Source organism: Chelonia mydas, chromosome 2, assembly GCF_015237465.2.
Source record: "Chelonia mydas isolate rCheMyd1 chromosome 2, rCheMyd1.pri.v2, whole genome shotgun sequence".
NCBI lineage: Eukaryota > Metazoa > Chordata > Testudines > Cheloniidae > Chelonia > Chelonia mydas.
In genome coordinates, this window is record NC_057850.1 from 77273888 (window position 1) to 77292482 (window position 18595).

Below are 18595 nucleotides of genomic sequence, written 5' to 3' on the forward strand. Positions count from 1 at the left end.
ATCAGCATCCCCAAGGAACATATGTATACAAAACATAAAAATGCTGTGGCCATTTAATGTCTCTTTTTATATTAAATTGGTGTTATCTCTCGAGTCTTGGCTAAGTTCTCTTTTAGGTAAGTATGTTCTCCCTAGTTAAATCACTCTGGAAACTTCAATTGCAAACGGTATTTTACATTTGGTTGTCTTGAGTTGCTTTGCGATGTTCAGCAGTTATGTTTCACTCCAAGATTGGTGTTAAAATGATCCTGGGACACCATCTGTAGCTAAACTGGGCAAACAATGAAAGGATACATTACTGTTACTCTATTAAGGGGTTACGCCTGTAAGTGGGTGATGGGACAGAGTGTCAGTGTTTAATTTGCTAACTATTCACTGAAGTAATTCTAGGAGCAAGGTAGTATAGCATCTTAAATTCAGCTGGAGCTATCTGGAGTGGAGCTGCAGTAAATATTTTCAACCCCCTGAAGTTTTTACAGTATGTTGGGAGAGGAGGCTGTGGGGGGCTCTGGGAAATACTCTAAGAATTTAAGCCCTATACTTCAGTAAAATGCTTAAAGGGGAGAGAGGTGAAGACTAATGTTTGGGGCACAGGTCTGGGAATTTGGACGTATTGAGTGCTGATTCTGGCTCTAACAATAGTTCACTATGTGGTTTTAAGAAAATTGTCATTTTGCCTCAATTACCTGGTCTGTCAAAGGGGATAATACTACTTGCCTGCATCTCAGGGCTATTTTGAGAATGTTTGTTAGTTAATCTTTGCAAAGCATTTTGAACATGTAAAATGCTATATTAGTTTTAATTAAGGTATTTACTGTGGATTATAATCCCTAAAAGTTTTTTGCACCGAATTATATTACCTGCTACTGCAATCTTTAACCAGCAATACCATTGTTACTCCTATTACCAGCCCTCACAGCTTACTTTATGTGCCACAACCTTTATCTGGTCTCATTCACACTGGTTTGATATTGCTGGGGAGTCCATCTGGGTTTGTGCAAACAAAACATGTAGGATGTTGGCGGGGACGCCCTTTAAATAAAGAACTATATGGATTTTGCAAACAAACTTGTCCTGCTACCCTTATCATGCTCATTTACCAACCTTAGGTGTGGGTTTTTTTACAAGCTGATTCTCATGCAGTGCTAGCAGCAGGTGGAGGGTGGAGGGTGCAGACTCCAGGGCAGAAGTGACAAATCTATCACTTCTGGCACTGACCTACCACTTCCAGGACCAACGTGCTGGCCCCCGGGGCCCCCCAAAGTGTGGGGCCTGGAGCAGTTGCCCTGATTCGCTGTACCCCAGGACAGATCTGGCCAGCAGGGAACCTGATTGAGTGAGTTGGGCTTCACAGGGGAATCGAGTTTTCCTGTGTGGATGGGCTTATTGGAATGTAACCCTGGGCTAGTCCCTGTTAGGTCAAACTGGCCTTCAGTTTAGATTTTATACGGACAGGTTCATTTTTAAACTTCAGACCAAAACAAATATCTCCATGCAGTTTTGTATGCAGTGTAGTTGTACAAAAGTTTAGAGAGACAACATGGGTTATGCATCCGATGAAGTGAGCTGTAGCTCACGAAAGCTCATGCTCAAATAAACTGGTTAGTCTCTAAGGTGCCACAAGTACTCCTTTTCTTTTTAACATGGGTTAGGAATTATCTCTTATTGGACCAACTTCTACTGCTGAGAGAGAGAAACTGGGAGTACTGGTCCCTTATAATATGTGCTAACTACTTAAGCTAAACAGTCTGGTTTCAGAGTAGCAGCCGTGTTAGTCTGTATCCGCAAAAAGAAAAGGAGGACTTGTGGCACCTTAGAGACTAACAAATTTATTTGAGCATAAGCTTTCTGAGCTCACTTCATGGGATGCAACTGATCAACTGTTCCACCTTAGAGTTAGCTATGAAGCTGGGTATGTCTTTCCCACACCTGAAGAAGAACTCTGTGGGGCTCCCAAAGCTTGTCTCTCTCACCCCCCAGAAGTTGGTCCAATAACAGATCTAGCCTCACCCCCCCTCGTCGCTCCATGCCGTTTTAAAGAGGATCAGGCTCAAAGCAAGGGCAAACCGCTTCTGCTGCCGTGTTTGCAAAGTCAGACCGGGGGGGGTAGTGCCTGGGAACAGGAAAGAGAAAATGACCACACAGACGCAGGGGAAACTGCTAGCGCCCAACTAGGGGAGCGCCTTCCCAGGGGCTTCCGCGGTTGATTACCTGGCGCGTTGGTCACGTGAGTGAGGAACTGTGTAATGATTTCTAGGCTTTCAGCCCCACTAGCCGTAGCTCTGTGGGTTAATTCGCAACGTGTCCCCTGCAGCAGTGGGGTCAGTCGGCCCGCAGGAGTGGAGCACTAAGGACTGGGAGGCGGCGAGTGCCCCGCACGTGGAGCTGGGGGAAGGCGGGCCGGGGGCGCTGGGCGGGGCTGCCCCTCCGTCCGGTGAGGGGGCGATGGTTCCGCCTTCCCCCGGCAGCTCTGCGGGTGGCCGGCCAGAGGCTGGCCTGACTCGGCGCGCGGGGGCTCCAGCCTCCGCTGCCCCGGGAGCTCTCGCTAGAGAGGGAGGCTGGGGAGTTTCCGCTGGGACCCGAGCTCCGGCCGGCGGAGAGCCCGCGACCTCCGGGCGGCTCGCAGCTCGGCTTGCGGTAAGGGCCCCCCGCCGCAGGAGGCGGGCATGGGGGCTGCTGGCTGCGTTTGCCCGGGGAGGGAGCTAGGGACACCTTCGCAGCTCAGGTGACTTTGTCTCTGTGCGGTTATCCATGAAATGCGCTCGGTTCTTCCCCACCGGGCTGCCTAAACCTGGGCTCTGCTGGCAGCCAAATTACCCCGTCTCTGCCTCCTGCCGAGGGACCTGCCGCTGGCTCGCCGTGGGGCCAGGGTGTGCCCGGAGCTCTGGGTCGGCTCGGGCGCGGTTCCGATCTCTCTTTCTCCCCCAGAGAAAACCACTCTTGATCTCTCGAGAGCCAGGGTGGTTCTGTCTGTGGTGCCAAAGGATGCGGGGCTGAAATGTCAGCGCTCCTCTAATGCAAAGTCAGTCCCTTTGCAAGGCTGGAATGAGGGTTTCTTGTCGAGGTTTAAACTAACTTTTTCTTTCTTCTTGTCTTAAAAGTTATTTAGTTCATTCACATCCGTTTATTTTAAATCTCTTTGTGGTGTTGGCTTTCACGAGCTGCCCTTGAACTTTTAGGTCCTGATCCAGAGCTCACTTGAGGTCATTGGGGGGAAAAACTTCCACTGACTTCAGTGGGTTTTTGGATGAGCTGTATAGTAACTTATTGTAGTGTGTTCCTCGGTTTATCGGTGAATGAAGGCATGCAGAGAGTACCTGAGAAACGAGACAATTTATCAAAGTCTTGATGTGAACTTACTGCTTAATCATTCAAGGAGCCAGAAGGTATTTTCACATAACTGGTGTTGTATAATACTATAGATCACTTGGCCACTTTTGAGTTCAGTTTTGTTCAGTGTATGCAAATGATGTATATCCGTGTCATTTTAAATGTAACTAATTTTTTATTATGTATTTTAGTGGCACTCAAGTGGCAACTCAGCAATGAAAAACACTTCAAAAAAAATCTTCACAGGAATAAAAGAGGAAATGAGCTGGCTTAGTGGGTTTGGGGTAGGGGAGAGAAGGGGAACAGAAGGAAAACTTGTTGTTTTGGGGGGTTTTTAGGGACATCAATGTGTTATGGACAAATTATGTCATTAAGAAGTTAAAGGAACTCTGTAGCTAGGTTACTTTATTCTGTGACAAGTGAGCTAAGTGAAAAGATACAAACCTCCTACCTTTCCACTGACGGACTTTTTTGGGGGGCGGGGGGGGGGGCAATATTGTTGCACAGCAGAAACTTAGAATTCAGGACATGGGTTCAAAAATAAAAGGTAGTGTTACCTGTACAGTTTTTTGGGTAGCAGAGTGAGTGAGTGGGGCAAAAAGCAAGTCATCTTGGCATTCTAATACCACTTTGATTCACTGCAATCAATAAACAAGAACCCCTATTTGAATGTAGAGAAATTATGAAAAGATTTTGCTTTTTGTCTATCTAGTTATACGCACAAACACCAATCCTGCAAATGTTTGAACATGTTTTTGACTTCACGCATGCTAATCCCATTGCCTAAAATTAAGCATTTGTATAAGTATTTGCAGGATTGGAGCCTCAGGTGTTTTTAAGCAAGTCTGTGTCTTTATTACTGCTCTACCTCCCACGTTCCCTCCCATTGTTTATTACGCTTCCTTGTGTCTTGCCATAAATTTAACTGTAAGATCTTCAAGGCAGAGATTAAGCTGTTTTATGATTATTTACAGCATCTACCCAATTCCCCCAATCATGATTGAAGAAGAAAGTACAGCTTTCTATGCTTATCACTGCCCCTCTTCCTTTACATAGTCCCTGTAAAGAAAAATAAAAATCTCACGAAATGAGACAAATAATTTTCTGTCCTGAAGTGATTTTTGTTTGTTTATTGCTTAATTAATATGAATGCCTTCTATATGAAGCATTTAAGGGGTAGGTGCCATAATAAACTGAGACTGCAAAATCATATCCCAAAGACAGGGTAAATAGGAGCACATGGTTTACCTTCTGTATACCATTCATCCTATACAATATATGGCATGGTTTAAAGTGCATTAATAACAAGGCATAATTGCTATAACAGTATTAAGGTTTACATTGTAATAAGGGGAAATGAAATAGAAAAATGCTAAATACATGAGCAAGTGGGCTGAGCTGAGCTTGCTCTGGTAATGTTTGTATTTAGAATTTCCTGAGTGTTCTTGAAGCCTTAATATTTTTCAAGCTATAGGGATTGGAGGGGTTTTGTGTGTGTGGTTTTTTTGTTTTGTTTTTTAGCTCTGCTCTTTGAAGTGACTTGGAATTGAAGATCCATTTTTGTTTCAAATTCCACATCAAATGTGGAACTTTACAACTAAAGATTTTTTTTTTCCCTTCATCCTGACCTCTATGAACATTATGTTGGCTTCCTTACTCACAATATAATATTGCCGGTAATAAGGGTTCTGAAAGCCAAATGATGCCTTCAGTTACATTTGGGCATGGCTGTATTACAACTGGTCTAGCAATTTGAAGAACTGTTGAGATGTCTGCTTTCTTCTCCATCCCCTCATACTTCTCTCCCCACTGGGTTCCTGTGCAATCAAAATGGCTGCCAGGTACCTGTTCTATTTGACTGCCTATTAGTTCAATGCCTCTAATTAGCAGTTGTGCCCCCCCCCACCCAAAAAAAAAAAAAAAAATCCTGATCTTAGAGAGAAATGTATGCCTGCAACTGAATTGATACCTTGGAGCTAAAGACTCCACAGAACGCAAAAAGGAGAATGAGCATGGAAGGTGAGAAACTTAAGCCTAAATCATCCAATATGTCAAAGAAATCCTCTAAATTCCTCACTTTTATATTCCAGGCGAAGTAGGTGATACAAGTCCAATGGTTGAATGTTGAACCAGAAATAAGGTGCAAATTTCGAACAATGAGGGTAGTTAACACCAAGTGTCATGGTGGATTCTCCATCATTGGAAACTTTAAAATCAAGATTGGTTCTTTTAGAAAGAGATGCTCTTATTGAACTTGAAGCAGTAAATAATTCAGGGCATTACTTTATGTATTTATACATATTTATGTAATACTGTTATACATGAGGCCTGACTAGATGATGATCTATGAACCCCTTAAAATTTGAATCCTTAAGCCGGAACCTTTTTTATTTTTATTTTTTATTTTTTAAAAGCCCAGTCTACAGTAGGGAAACTTTCTAAAACTCTTCCGCCATTGCTAACATTGATTGAAGGCATTGTCAGTTAAACTCTGTCTTGGTGGGACAACTTGGTAAGAATTTTTGGAAAATTTCTCTAGCATACTTAGAGCTGCACAGTTCAGATCGGAAAGTTTTATTTCAAATGTATTCCATTTGTCCTTATACTGAACATTTAGTTCTCAGCCTTCTTTCACCTGAGCCCCCAGACTAGACATGATTTCTTGCTGGAGCCCACCCATCTCAGTCCTCTGACTGCAAAGGATTGTAAGTTAGATACGGGCATGAGCATTGATTGGCTGAGTGTGCTGAGTCTGCAGGGAGAATGGTGAATAGGTTGTATTTGGAGTGAGGTGTGGATGGATGTCTTATTTGGTAAGCATGGGTTTGTTTCCCCCCACCCACCCCTTCCAACCAAACAGTCAGCAGTAAGGCTGCACCACTTCAGATGGAAGCTGTGGCATTAGCTCATGTACTAGAGATTTTCAGTCTTGCAACTTGCACAGTGTTTTGGGTTGTTTTTTAAATCAGGTATCCTGTTTTGCTTACCCACCGCGCACTATGTCCACATGCAGCACTTGCTGCAAACTTTGCAGTGTCTGTGGGCTATTGCATCTATCCCAGAGTGCTCAGCTACGTTCCGGGAGCAGGAAAATGGCAATGGTGAATAGTGCACATGTTCACAATTTTGATTTGTTCCAATGACTGATAAGAATAGCTCTGTCCAGTATGAGGAACCACATGTGTTATGAAGGGCTAGGGCTATGACCTTCCACCTGAAGTTCCTATGGTAGAGTATCAGCACCTTCCTCCCACCTGTGTTCCTGGAAGTCTGGCGTACGACCTTTTTGAGTTTCCATAGTTGAAAAGGTGACGAGCTGGATTTTTCTTTCTCCTTTTAATTGCTTCGGTAACTTTTTATGTTTCTTGTTGCTGAACTAATAGCTTTTTAACGTCTTGTTTCTAGGATACAGAGAAGGAAATAGGCTAGAAACATCCATCCATGGAGCCCAGAAAGTTCTCCCAGCATGCCACAGCACTACAATGGAGTCACTGAGACACACACTGTTCTTTGGGGAAGGCTAGGGAAAAATGAGCGTGTGCTGGGGGACTGTGGAGAGGTAAGTGGCTTCATCTATGGTATGAGGGGTTGTGATAGCTCTACTATGTATCTTTCAAGTAATGACCCTGTTCTGTTTTCTGTTTATAGGTGTGTGTGAGGAACCACTGAGGTAGTGGGTTGACATCTGTGGCAACGACCAGTAAAATAAATGCACAGGAGGGGATTGTCTCAGTGTCTGTGTCCACCTCTCTAACAGTTAATCTTGGTCCTTTTCTGTCTTTCAGGAGAATACCAAGGAGAAAGGGGATGGGAGGAGACAGGGTTGCCAGACTTCTGTAGTTTACTATTTGTTTCTTTTACTCTGTGTTGACTTTGATTTTTGGGGTTGTGATGTGGCAGTTATAGGGAGGTTTGAAAGTAGGAGTTACTCAGCTCCTCTGTGCTCTGGCTACCACCAGATTGTCATGTGGACTTGCATGCTAGGAATCAAAAAAGTGATATGAGTGTCAGATATCTCTAGTGCAGACAGAACTGGGAAGTGTCATGTAGCTCCGGGACAAGTGTTTTGCTTGTGGGGAAGGGAAAGGGTGAGGACTGAATGAAGTGGGATTACTTATAAGTTGTGGCAGAGGCATCAGGATCTGCTTTTCCTCATTTCTGCTGGGTCCTGGTGCCCAGAGTATTTTACCAGGTGATGCTTATCCTGCAATGGGATGTACCTCTCTGGATTACACCTAAAATCTGAAGGGAGGAAAAATAAAATGACTGTATGTTAATGGTGTGGGAGGTTTCTTGTTATATATGACGATGTTACTAAATACTATAGCTCTTAAAAGAACTTGAAATATTAAAAGTTAATGAATATAGGCTCACTAAAATTTCTAAGCTCTCATTTCAAGCTCAGTAACTAAAAACTTGTTGCTGATTAGCCCTGGAGTTCAGTGCTGAAAACTGATATGTGCACTTCTGTTCTTCTAGCTTTCTTTATCACTTATAGATCAGAACAACATGTGGTAATGTATCCCAGGCCTCTAATGTCTAAACCTTTTGGTATGAATCTTATTATGGAATTCCTCCATAACTGCCTTTATTGAAGTCAGTGGGGCAGATTGTGACCCTGTTGACATCTGTGCGGGAGGGGTTCACCACCACTGGGCGAGTGCTGCACTTGAGGAGTGGTGGTATGGAAACACCAGAAGGGCCATAACATGCCAGTCTGGCTCCCCAAAAGGGTGCTGGGATGGCATCCTGGAGCATTCCGGCAGGATTTGAGCACCATTAGCCAGACTTGGCTCATCCCACCTTTGTGGAAAAGCAGGGCTTGAGGACTCCCATGGTGCTCTCTCACCTATTCCCCCTCTGCCTTTCTTGGATCTTTTGGAGCCCCCACCTTTGTATCTAAGGGTTTGTGCTTGGAGAGCTAGATTGGACTGAGGGAAAAGTGGAGTTGGCTCGGGGAGAAAGGGACGCAAGTCTCTCTCAGTTGCATTAACATTACCCTATAGCCCCCACTCCGAAGATTGCCTGGAGTAGTTGAGGTCAGGGGGAGTCCCTGATAGTATAGTTCCACTGGAGCCACACGGTCAAGGAATTAGGGATAGAAGATGACCCGGGGTTACGGCTAGAATGGGTTCACAGGCGGCTCTACTGAGGTTAGGGCAAGCTTTGTCATAGGGGAGGAGCAACCCTCCCATCCCCTCAACAAGGAGTGGGGACTAATCTCTGAGGTAATACTTCCAGAGAGTTCCTTTTTGTGGCGGGGGAGAGAGTTGTTCCCCTCCTGCAGTTTTTAATTCCAAAGGGGACAATCTGTCACAATGTTGCTGTGGCTGCTTAAAATGTTCTGCAGTAGATTTGTAGACCCAGAGGCTTTATTTTAACTATCTCTCTGATTTTTCATATATAGATTACAAATCATTGAGTTAACTAAATTGCACTAATTATTCAGGCTAGGCAGTTTTAAAATTGTATAACGAAGCTGTACGGCTCTGTTCAATGTGCACATAATAGTCTGAGCTGTGCTGTCTGAAGTGAAACTTGGCCTAAACATGAACACACACAATTTAAAACGACGCATGTAGTGAGCGCTCAGTAAAGAGATAATTGTGCTGACTTTAATTGATACTGTTCTTGTCAGATGGGTATATTCCTAACACACCGTGACTAATGCTAATTTGTGTAATTTCCCTCCCCGGCCCCAGCTTTCTTCCACAAATATAAAATATATGGGAGTGCATCTTGAGATTTCTCTAAAGAAAACACTGTGGAATTCACAACCTCAAAGCAGAAATTGTGCCAAGAGCAAGATGTTTGCTTTTTTTGCTAATGGACTACCTTAATCTGGTATCATCAGAAGTAATATTAGGTATCTTCCTACATGCTTGAACTGTGTCACTGAAAGGGCTGAACTGGCAGCACAAGACATTGGAGGCACAATTTCACCTAAGGCGCCTAATAAAGTCTCTCTTGTAGACCCCAAATATTGCATTAATTCCCGAGTGGTTTGATTACAGCCACTCCCCTATGATCAGAGAAAAAGAGACTGGAAGGAGAAGCAAGAAAACTGCACATGTTTAATTATGTGTGAGAGAAATTCCCATTGAGTGCATGTATTCAGGTTGTTTGTCTTTATTGCAGTAAGACACACAAAGCTATGCATCCCAAATAACTTTACCAAAAAAGTTCAGGGTTTGGTAACTGCTAGAGAACATGTTTCTTACCATTATACGTTCAGACTTTCTGAGCATCAAACAATGTTACTTGTTTTGTTCTGAGTTCTTATCCAAACTAATATCAATGTTATGCAAATAACACAGCTTTCTATGGGCGATTGAATTAACTTTCTCCTTATAACCAGAAAGGGATCCAAACTCTTTATGAAGCAGGAATGCTTCTATCTGTTTGTCAGAGCTAATCCTATGGATCTGAATACAGCACATTCGTTTTAGTAACTAAAGTTCAGGTACAGGGAGTGGCAACAATAAGTAGGCTTGTTCTGGGTCTCCCCTCCTCCACCCCAAAGAGCCTGAAGAGGTGAGAACACTAGGAGCACCATCGGGAAAGGGGTTGAATGGAAAAAGCCTCCTAGTTAAAAGAATGGAGGAGTTGGATCCCACCTCCCCCACCATTCTAGAAGCAGTTCACACTAAAAACATGCTGCATATAAAGGAGGGAGCACTGGTTTCTCCTTCCACCAGTTTCTGACTACTAATATCCAGGCAGTGTACCATATCTGTAGCTGGAAGTGGAAATAGCTTCCACAGCGGGAGATGACAGCTCTGCATGTTAGTTAACCAGAAAGGAATACTATGAAATAAAGCTACTTAATTGGCTTCCTACAGAGTTCCATGTCTGAACTAGTTGTTTCATGCCATATACAAAAAAAATCAGCCAGAGTATAAGTTCAAAATGGTGTCTGTCACACTTGTGTCTAGGCATCTACGTTCTTCATAGGCATAATGCATAAAATGGCAAATATGACATTGAGATATAGCTTAAATTTAAGCTAACAGGTTTGGAAGCAGTTTTCATTGTACTTTATGAAGGATTGTATTTTAATTAGGGCTGTCAAGTGATTAAAAAGTAATCACGATTAATTCTGCGGTTAATCACACTGTTAATAATAGAATACCACTTATTTAAATATTTTTGGATGTGTTCTACATTTTCAAATATATTGATTTCAATTAGAACACAATACAAAGTGTCCAGTACTCAGTTTATATTTATTTTTTGATTACAAATATTTGCACTGTAAAAAACAAAAGAAATAGTATATTTCAATTCACCTAATATAAATACTGTAGTGCAATCTCTTTATAATGAAAGTTGAACTTACAAATGTAGAATTATGTACAAAAAATTACCGCATTCAAAAATAAAACAATGTAAAACTTTAGAACCTACAAGTCCACTCGGTCCTACTTCAGCCAATCGCTCAGATAAATGAGTTTGGTTACAATTTGCAGGAGATAATGCTGCCCAGGTCTTTTTACAATGTCGCCTGAAAGTGAGAACGGGTGTTCGCATTGCACTGTTGTAGCTGGCATCGCAAGATATTTACATGCCAGATGCGCTACAGATTCATATGTCCCTTCATGCTTCAACCACCTTCCAGAATACATGTGTCCATGCTGATGCCAGGTTCTGCTTGATAATGATCCAAAGCAGAGCGGACCAACCCTTGTTCATTTTCATCATCTGAGTCAGATGCCACCAACAGAAGGCTGATTTTCTTTTTTGGTAGTTGGGGTTCTGTAGTTTCCACATTGGAGTGTTGCTGTTTTAAGGCTTTTGAAAGCATTCTCCACACCTGGTCCCTCTCAGATTTTGGAAGGCACTTGAGATTCTTAAACCTTGGTCGAGTGCTGTACCTATCTTTAGAAATCTCACATTAGTACCTTTTTTGTGTTTTGTCAAATATGCTGTGAAAGTGTTCTTAAAATGAACATGTGCTGGGTCATCCTGCTAGACTGCTATAACATGAAATATATGCCAGAATGCGGGTAAAACAGAACTGGAGACATACAATTCTCCCCCAAGATGTTCAGTCACTAATTAACGCATTATTTTTTAACAAGCATCATCAGCATGGAAGCATGTCCTCTAGAATGGTGGCCGAAGCATGAAGGGGCATATGAATGTTTAGCATATCTGGCATGTAAATACCTTGCAACGCCGGCTACAAAAGTGTTATGGAAATGCCTGTTCTCACTTTCAGGTGATATTGGAAATAAGAAGCAGTCAGCAGTGTCTTCCGTAAATGTAAACAAACTTGTTTGTCTTAGCAATTGGCTGAACAAGAAGTAGGACTGAGTAGACTGGTAGGCGCTAAAGTTTTACATTGTTTTGTTTTTGAGAGCAGTTATGTAACCAAAAAAATCTACATTTGTAAGTTACGCTTTCATGATTATGAGATTGCACTACAGTACTTGTATGGGGTGAATTGACTAATACTATTTCTTTATCATTTTTACAGTGCAAATATTTGTAATAAAAAATAATTTAAAGTGAGCACTGTACTCTTTGTATTCTGTGTTGTAACAGAAATCAATATATTTGAAAATGTAGAAAACATCCAAAAATATTTAATAAATTTCAGTTGGTATTCTATTGTTTAACAGTGCGGTCAATCGTGATTAATTTTTTTAATCGCAGTTAACTCACGCAAATAACTCAAAAAATTAACTTTGATTAATTGACAGCCCTAATTTTAATGGCACAGAATTTAAAGGAAAAAAAAAATTGACATTGTATTTTCAAGTTCTGAACATCACTTTACATTTAGAATTTAACATGAGCTTCCTATAAACAATAGGTATATCCATACTAAAATGTGCCAGGTGAAAGATTAAGCTTTCATACACAGTAAAGTCAAAGTTTATATGTCTGCAAGCACTGAGTTATTGAAATAGGTTAATATTTTCTTTCTTTTTGTGAAACACATGAAGCTCTGGATTTCTCTGGAAAGCATATATAATGGTTTTGTCATGCAAATATAACTTGTTAAATACCTGCTACTTTTTTGTTTCCACAAACATGAACACACTATGAATAGACTTATTCCTTTAACAGAGCTCTCATTTAAAACACTTCTTCAGTTGGTTACTCGTGTCATCTGAAAGCTTAAGTTTTCATTATAGTTTTGATTTAGTCTGCTAAAAGTGTCTTTTATCAGATATTCATTTACAAGGGCTCCATTGTACTGAATTTCAGAATATTTTTATTTGCGCTGCAATCTAATTTAACATGTACTTCTACATTGTACTCCATTGCTTTCAGAATCCAGCACATCCTAATGCACTTTAAGAAGCTTTATGTTTATATTGTACAAAACCTTTTGTACCTTACTTTTATGAACTCTTAACATCAGCTTTCAGTGGCAGGTGCTAGTTGCTAAAGGAACAGTTTCCTTCTCCTGTGGCTCTGTGCCATACAAGAAATAAGATTTTTTCAGCCAAGCTTTGGGCTTGATTCTGCTACCAGGGAAGTCGGTGGCAAGACTCAGGCTTTTAGCCTCTTTCTCTTCTCCCTCCCCCATATATTCGTAATGATTGCAAAGTAGCCAGATTCAAAATTCCATTAGTTCTCGTCACTTCAGGCTGGGTTATATAATCTGATAGAGGTTCTTACTGGTTTAGAGAAGGCTACATTTGACCTCAAGTAACTGAATGATGGAAGGTGAAATCCCTGCTGTGATGTGGGGGGCCAGTGAAAGACCTTGTATATCAGTTACTAATAAACTCCAGGTAGGGGCTGCAGTGGGGGACTGTGGGCACACCAGCTGTGCAAGGGTGAGTCTATCCCTTACTTGCTGTGGAAAGGGTCCTCACACTTGCCTTATGTAGTCTATAAAAGACTGGAATGGAGCAAGAAGAGGAGCTACAATATTCTCAACTGCATGGATTTAGTAACCCAACATTCTCCACAACTGGTATGGAGGAGCTATGTCCTTTAGTTTTATAGCTAAGAGGATGAAATGACTTTGTGGGGAGCTGTGCGTCAGCCTCTGGTCTTGGCTTCAGGTTTTGGAGTTGATTTCCTGACTCTCCATATTGCACATTCACAGAGCATGAACACTCTGGCTTTCTGTAATGGATTTTTGCCTTCACTCCAAAAATAAATAAATAAATAAATAAATTTGTCTTTGAGATTCATTCGGGAAGTGTGAGTATTATGGAAAAATTGTTAGGACTATGGACATAAACTCAAGTGTTGCCAGTGCCCCTTGCTTAGTAGCTTACATAACCATTATGCTTTATATTTACACAGGTTCTCCTGAAGAAAAGCCACTTAAGAGACATAGTTAGTTCTTATGTCCTTTTTTATTTCAGGTTGCTGTCTCAAAGGAAAGGATGCTAAAGATGATACAGCTAAATTAAGAACCTATTGAAAAGTGAATCATGCACCTTTCTGAAAGGAGCTGAAATGCAGCCCTCTGACAGGGTCATGAACCTGAGACAAGTCTTTGTGACTATATTGATGTTTGGAGTAGCAGGTCTACTCCTCTTCATGTACCTGCAGGCCTGGATTGAAGAACATCATACAGGTAAAATAGCTTTCTTAACTTTATTGCCTCCATTGCTTTAAGTTGCTGCTTTAAGCTAAAAGAATGATTTGTTGAGAGGGTGTGGTGTGGATTTTTTATGGGGAGGGAGGGCAGCGGAATTGGGACCGTAACACTTTATACTACAATGCAGCAATCAGCATACATATCAAGGAATTGCCCCATGCTATGACTTGCATTTATCAAGCATCTTTTGCTGCTACCTAAGGCCTTGTCTACACTACGGGGGTAAGTTGACCTAAGTTACGCAACTCCGGCTATGTGAATAATGTAGCTGGAGTCGATGTAGCTTAGGTCAATTTACTGCAGTATCTACACCGCGCTGCGTCAACGGGAGAAACTCTCTCCCATTGATTTACCTTATTCCTCTCATTCTGGTACTGGAATCGACAGGAGAGCGATCTGCAGTCCATTTAGCGGGTATTCACTAAACCCACCAAATCAACCCCCGGTGCATCGATCGCTGCAGCATCGATCCCAGTAAGTGTGGACGTGCCCTAAGTGTTCTGCATGAATAAACACAAATGCAGGCAGTGTTCCACTATGGCAGGAGTGCCACTGTTGTACTAACTCATCATATAGCCGTAAAACAGTTTTTGGCTTTCTCTGAGTTTCATCTGAGTGACACGTTGTCTTGCGAAGAGAAGGTTTTAAGTCCTCCCTTCCCTTCTCTCCCCTCAACCCTGAGCCCTCCCGCCCCCAATTTAAAAAGCAACTCTTTTTAGTCCAAACACCTGTATCTCCTTTACAGCACCTCCCTGCTGTTTACTGTCCCTGATTATGATCTCTCTCTTCTAAAAATATGGTCACTTAAATGTTGCTACTAAGTAAAACAATTTGAAACATTTGTGAACATACAGTGCAATTTGAGATTACTTTAATATGGATATTGAATTTACTCTTCAACTGGATTTTTTACTTTGTCTGTATACCTGTGGCTTTTTGGCAATGAACTAGCTTGGAGTTTTGGGAAGTTCCAAGTTGACAACTATCAAAAAGATTTTGTGTGCTTCTTTAATCATATCAGTAGCAGCGTGCTGCCAGTAAGACAGCTAGAGGTTCTTAGTCTGCAAATGACTGTGTTTTTTGTTTTGTTTAAAAAAATGTAAAGCATGCTTTGTGCACACTTTGGAACTGTCACGCTAAGAGCCTGTAGGGACAAATGTTTTTGCTGTAGGCAGAACTGGTTTTAGCCTTTGCAGTGCCCTGCTCAAAATGTACAAGTGTCATATCTGCATGCAGCTGCTATGTGACTGAAAACTGGCTAGGTTTGAGTTTAGAAGATTATCTGCTCCTACAGCACTGAGCATTCAGTTTCCTGGTATATCTTAATTGAAGCCTGGTACATTGCTGGAGCATCTGCTAAACTTCACATTATTGCTAATATGAATGTTCTACTCCGGTTTCAAAGGCTCTCCTAGCTGTGGTGTTGCCTCCTAACCAGACCTGGATTTTTGTAGGGAAGCAGAAAACTACGTGTTCATTAGCACTCTGTCCCCTGATAGGTTACAGGTTAGATATTTACTTCCACTCTAATCATTTTTTTTTCCTCATTAGAATACACTCTTTGCTATCTCTCCTCTTTCTCCAAGTGCTCATGTATGCTCACACCGGACGTAACTCCATGTTCTTCTATGGCTTGATCTCACTCACTCACCAGCCCCTCACACATCTTTCATTTTTCAATAGTGCTGTGACTCCCACATTTGCCTTATGAATGTCCTCTTGACTTGGTCTTCCCCAAGCACCTCTGTGTCCACTCTGATTTAGCTTTTCACACTTGCTCTGTCACTCTCACCTCTCAGGACCCAGTTTAGAAAGTAACTTGCTAATCTCAAATCCTTCCTGAGCCATCTGTTGATTCAGTGATCTCAGCTTCCAACTCTACCATGTACTCTACTCTTCTGTCCTCTGCTCCTCTCTCCCACTGCTCTGTGCACCTGGAATCATCTTTTTGCTCTTTCAGTTCATGCTCCCTGCCCTTGTGTACAGCAAGGAAAGGGGAAGAATAGTAGCTAAAGGGGTCTCAGAAGCAGCTTCTTTCAGGAGCCATCTCCTCTGGTTTGCCAGAAGGGACTGTCTGATAGGACTGAGCAGGTGCATCATACTGTCTTCAGTAAGAGAGGATGAAGGCCTCCCAGAGGGTGAGGGTAAGTATGCCCCCTACACTTATCTTAGATTACTAGAGCACTGTTGCCTGGTGTGCTGGATTGAACTGAGCAGAGAGCTGTATGGGGTAGCACAGCACTAGTGTGCTGAGGCATCAGTGCCTGAGGGGTTCCCTGCATGGCTACCGGCCTTACCTGGGCAGAACTTCCATTGAAGCCAACATGTATACAACAGTCTTGAAGTGTGGCCTTTTATGTGATGTCAGTGTGAGTTTTGCCTGAGTAAGGATTACTGGGTTTGGCCCATTCTCCATGCCATCTGATGTACTTCAGAGAAAACATCAAGTATTGTGGCATGAATTGAAATGTAGTAGCTATTTCTTAATGTTGTTCTTTAAATTTAAAGACCCTGTGAATAATAGCTGAGCTGTGTGGCTGAGGGACAGGTGCCCTTATGCCTGGGCCGCTTCCTACCTTGGCTTTTGTTCCTCCGTCAATGCCACTGGTCTGTTTCTGGATTCCTTCTGGAGTTCTCTGTGCTCCGAAGGGTCTTCCTTTATTAGTGGCAGTCCATCGTTCCTGGTCTCCATGGGGTAAAGGACTTATGGCCGCTCAGCAGTGGGGCCTGATCTCTGCCAGATGGAGCCCAGCAGCTTCTCTGCAGGAGCTTGCTGTTCAGGACTTTGTGCACCCAGACTGAGCTGAGCTGCTCCATTTTGAGCCCCACCTCCAATGTGAGCATGCCAAGCGGCTGTGGCTGGGCAGGGCCATCTGGGCCCAGAGCTATTCTTTAACCCTCAGTTCACCAGGGTGTATGAGCACTATACCATCGCACTCTTGCACACCAGCCCTGCAAAGTTACCACACCAGCATTCCAAAACATACAGTTAGGATCCTTAATTCCAAAATTTCTCCTCTTAGTTGATGTCTGGCTCCTGACATGAATTAATGTGGCTTAGTCAATAAGTACAGCTGGCTGAAGACTACAAAATAATTCATGAATAGATGCTGTAAGTTTGGCAGCTTGGTTTCATTGTTGTTTTTTTAATAGGGTTATATTGCTCATTGTTGGCAAGTATTCCAGTGTGTGGTTGGTGGTCATGAAAACGTACATGAATGCTGAATTTCCTTGGACTTCAGAACGAATGATTCATCTGGAAAGTTATGCCATATGCCCTCTCCTGGAGCACCACTGGTTCCTGAGGATGGAAAAGTCCACTTATTCCTCCCTCCTTGGTGGCTTTGTAGCTCACCTGAGACGAATCTGGGCTCTCTATATGCTTCTCTCCTTCCCTTCTAGAGCATCAGAGAAGCTGTGTCCCCTCCTGCTGCAGTCAGACTCCCTGAAGTTAACTTTCTTCTCCACAACTCCCGCTCTGTCTGGGCTCAGCAATAAAGCTGATCAAAAAAATTCTGCCAAAACATTTTTATAAGAATTTGCCAATTTGTCAAAATCAAAATGTTTCACCAAGATGGTTCAACTTCCACAAAATTCCAGAACCGAGGCAGGGTTCCATCACAAGAGTGCCTGGTTTCCTGCAAGCTCACTCACCCAGCAGCACACCAAATGGACTGCCTAGGACCTGGGGCTTGATTCCTTTTTATGGAGACTTCTGAAATTTTTGGTTTTTCATTCAAAATCTGAACAAAACCAGATTTCAAAATATTGATTTCCTCTGCAGAATAGAACATCTTTTTCTGCCTAGCTCTACCCATCACTCATGCCTGGGCAGTCTCAATCTTATGCAGGCTACCCAGGGCATGTCAGTCAGGCTCCTTGCTCCTACAGACTGTTCATGGTTCAGCCACATTAATAGGCAGATCCTTAAGGACTGGAGAAACCTGTTCTCATCTGGAACCTCCAGATAGCAGGGGGATACATACCTAAAGGATTAGATTTAGTATTTCTCATTTGTTAAGCTTTTATTAAAAGACAATCTAATCAGGGAGCAGAAACAGTGTCATGTGACTTAGATGACCAATCACACACCATGAACTGCCAAAGCAAATAATTCATGAATAAGCCTGTCATAACCATAAGGGTAGCCTAAAATTCCTCCTTACCTGTAAGGGGTTAAGAAGCTCAAATAACCTGGTTGGCACCTGACCAAAGGAACCAATGGGGACAAAAGATACTTTCAAATCTTGCGGGTGGGAGGGGGGAAAGGCTTTTGTTTGTGCTCTTTGTTTACGTGGTTGTTCTCTCTTGGGACTGAGAGAGCCCAGACAGAAATCCATCTTCTCCAACCCATCGTAATCCAAGTCTCCAATATTGCAATCAGTATAAGTAAGCCAGGCAAGGCGGATTAGTTTATCTTTTGTTTTATGTGAATTTTCTCTGTGTTAAGAGGGAGGTTTATTCATGTTTTCTATAACTTTAAGGTTTTGCCCAGAGAGGGATCCTCTGTGTTTTGAATCTGAATACCCTGTAAAGTATTTTCCATCCTGATTTTACAGAGATGATTTTTACCTTTCTTTTTCCGCAGGAACACCCTCTAAGAACTGCTCCATTTGCATTTGGAAGGGTAATCTTCTGGAGATTTAACACTTGCTCCTGATATCCAGGCATCCCAATGTTTCACAATGTGGT

At 42.4% G+C, this 18595-nt stretch overlaps 1 protein-coding gene across 3 annotated transcripts in view; it reads left to right on the top strand.

The window, feature by feature from the left end:
* Positions 1 to 18595, top strand: part of CHST9 (carbohydrate sulfotransferase 9) — a 131155-nt gene that overhangs the window by 10832 nt on the left and 101728 nt on the right. The window contains exons 1-3 of one of the 3 annotated variants that reach the window (XM_027831837.3): positions 2366 to 2637; positions 6736 to 6889; positions 13665 to 13879. In XM_027831837.3, coding sequence (XP_027687638.2) covers positions 13759 to 13879 — 121 coding nt within the window. In that variant the 5' untranslated portion in view covers positions 2366 to 2637; positions 6736 to 6889; positions 13665 to 13758. Of the gene's footprint in view, positions 1 to 2365; positions 2638 to 6735; positions 6890 to 13664; positions 13880 to 18595 lie in introns of those variants that run through there. The other 2 variants (XM_043539698.1, XM_007069680.4) reach the window with 2 other exon arrangements.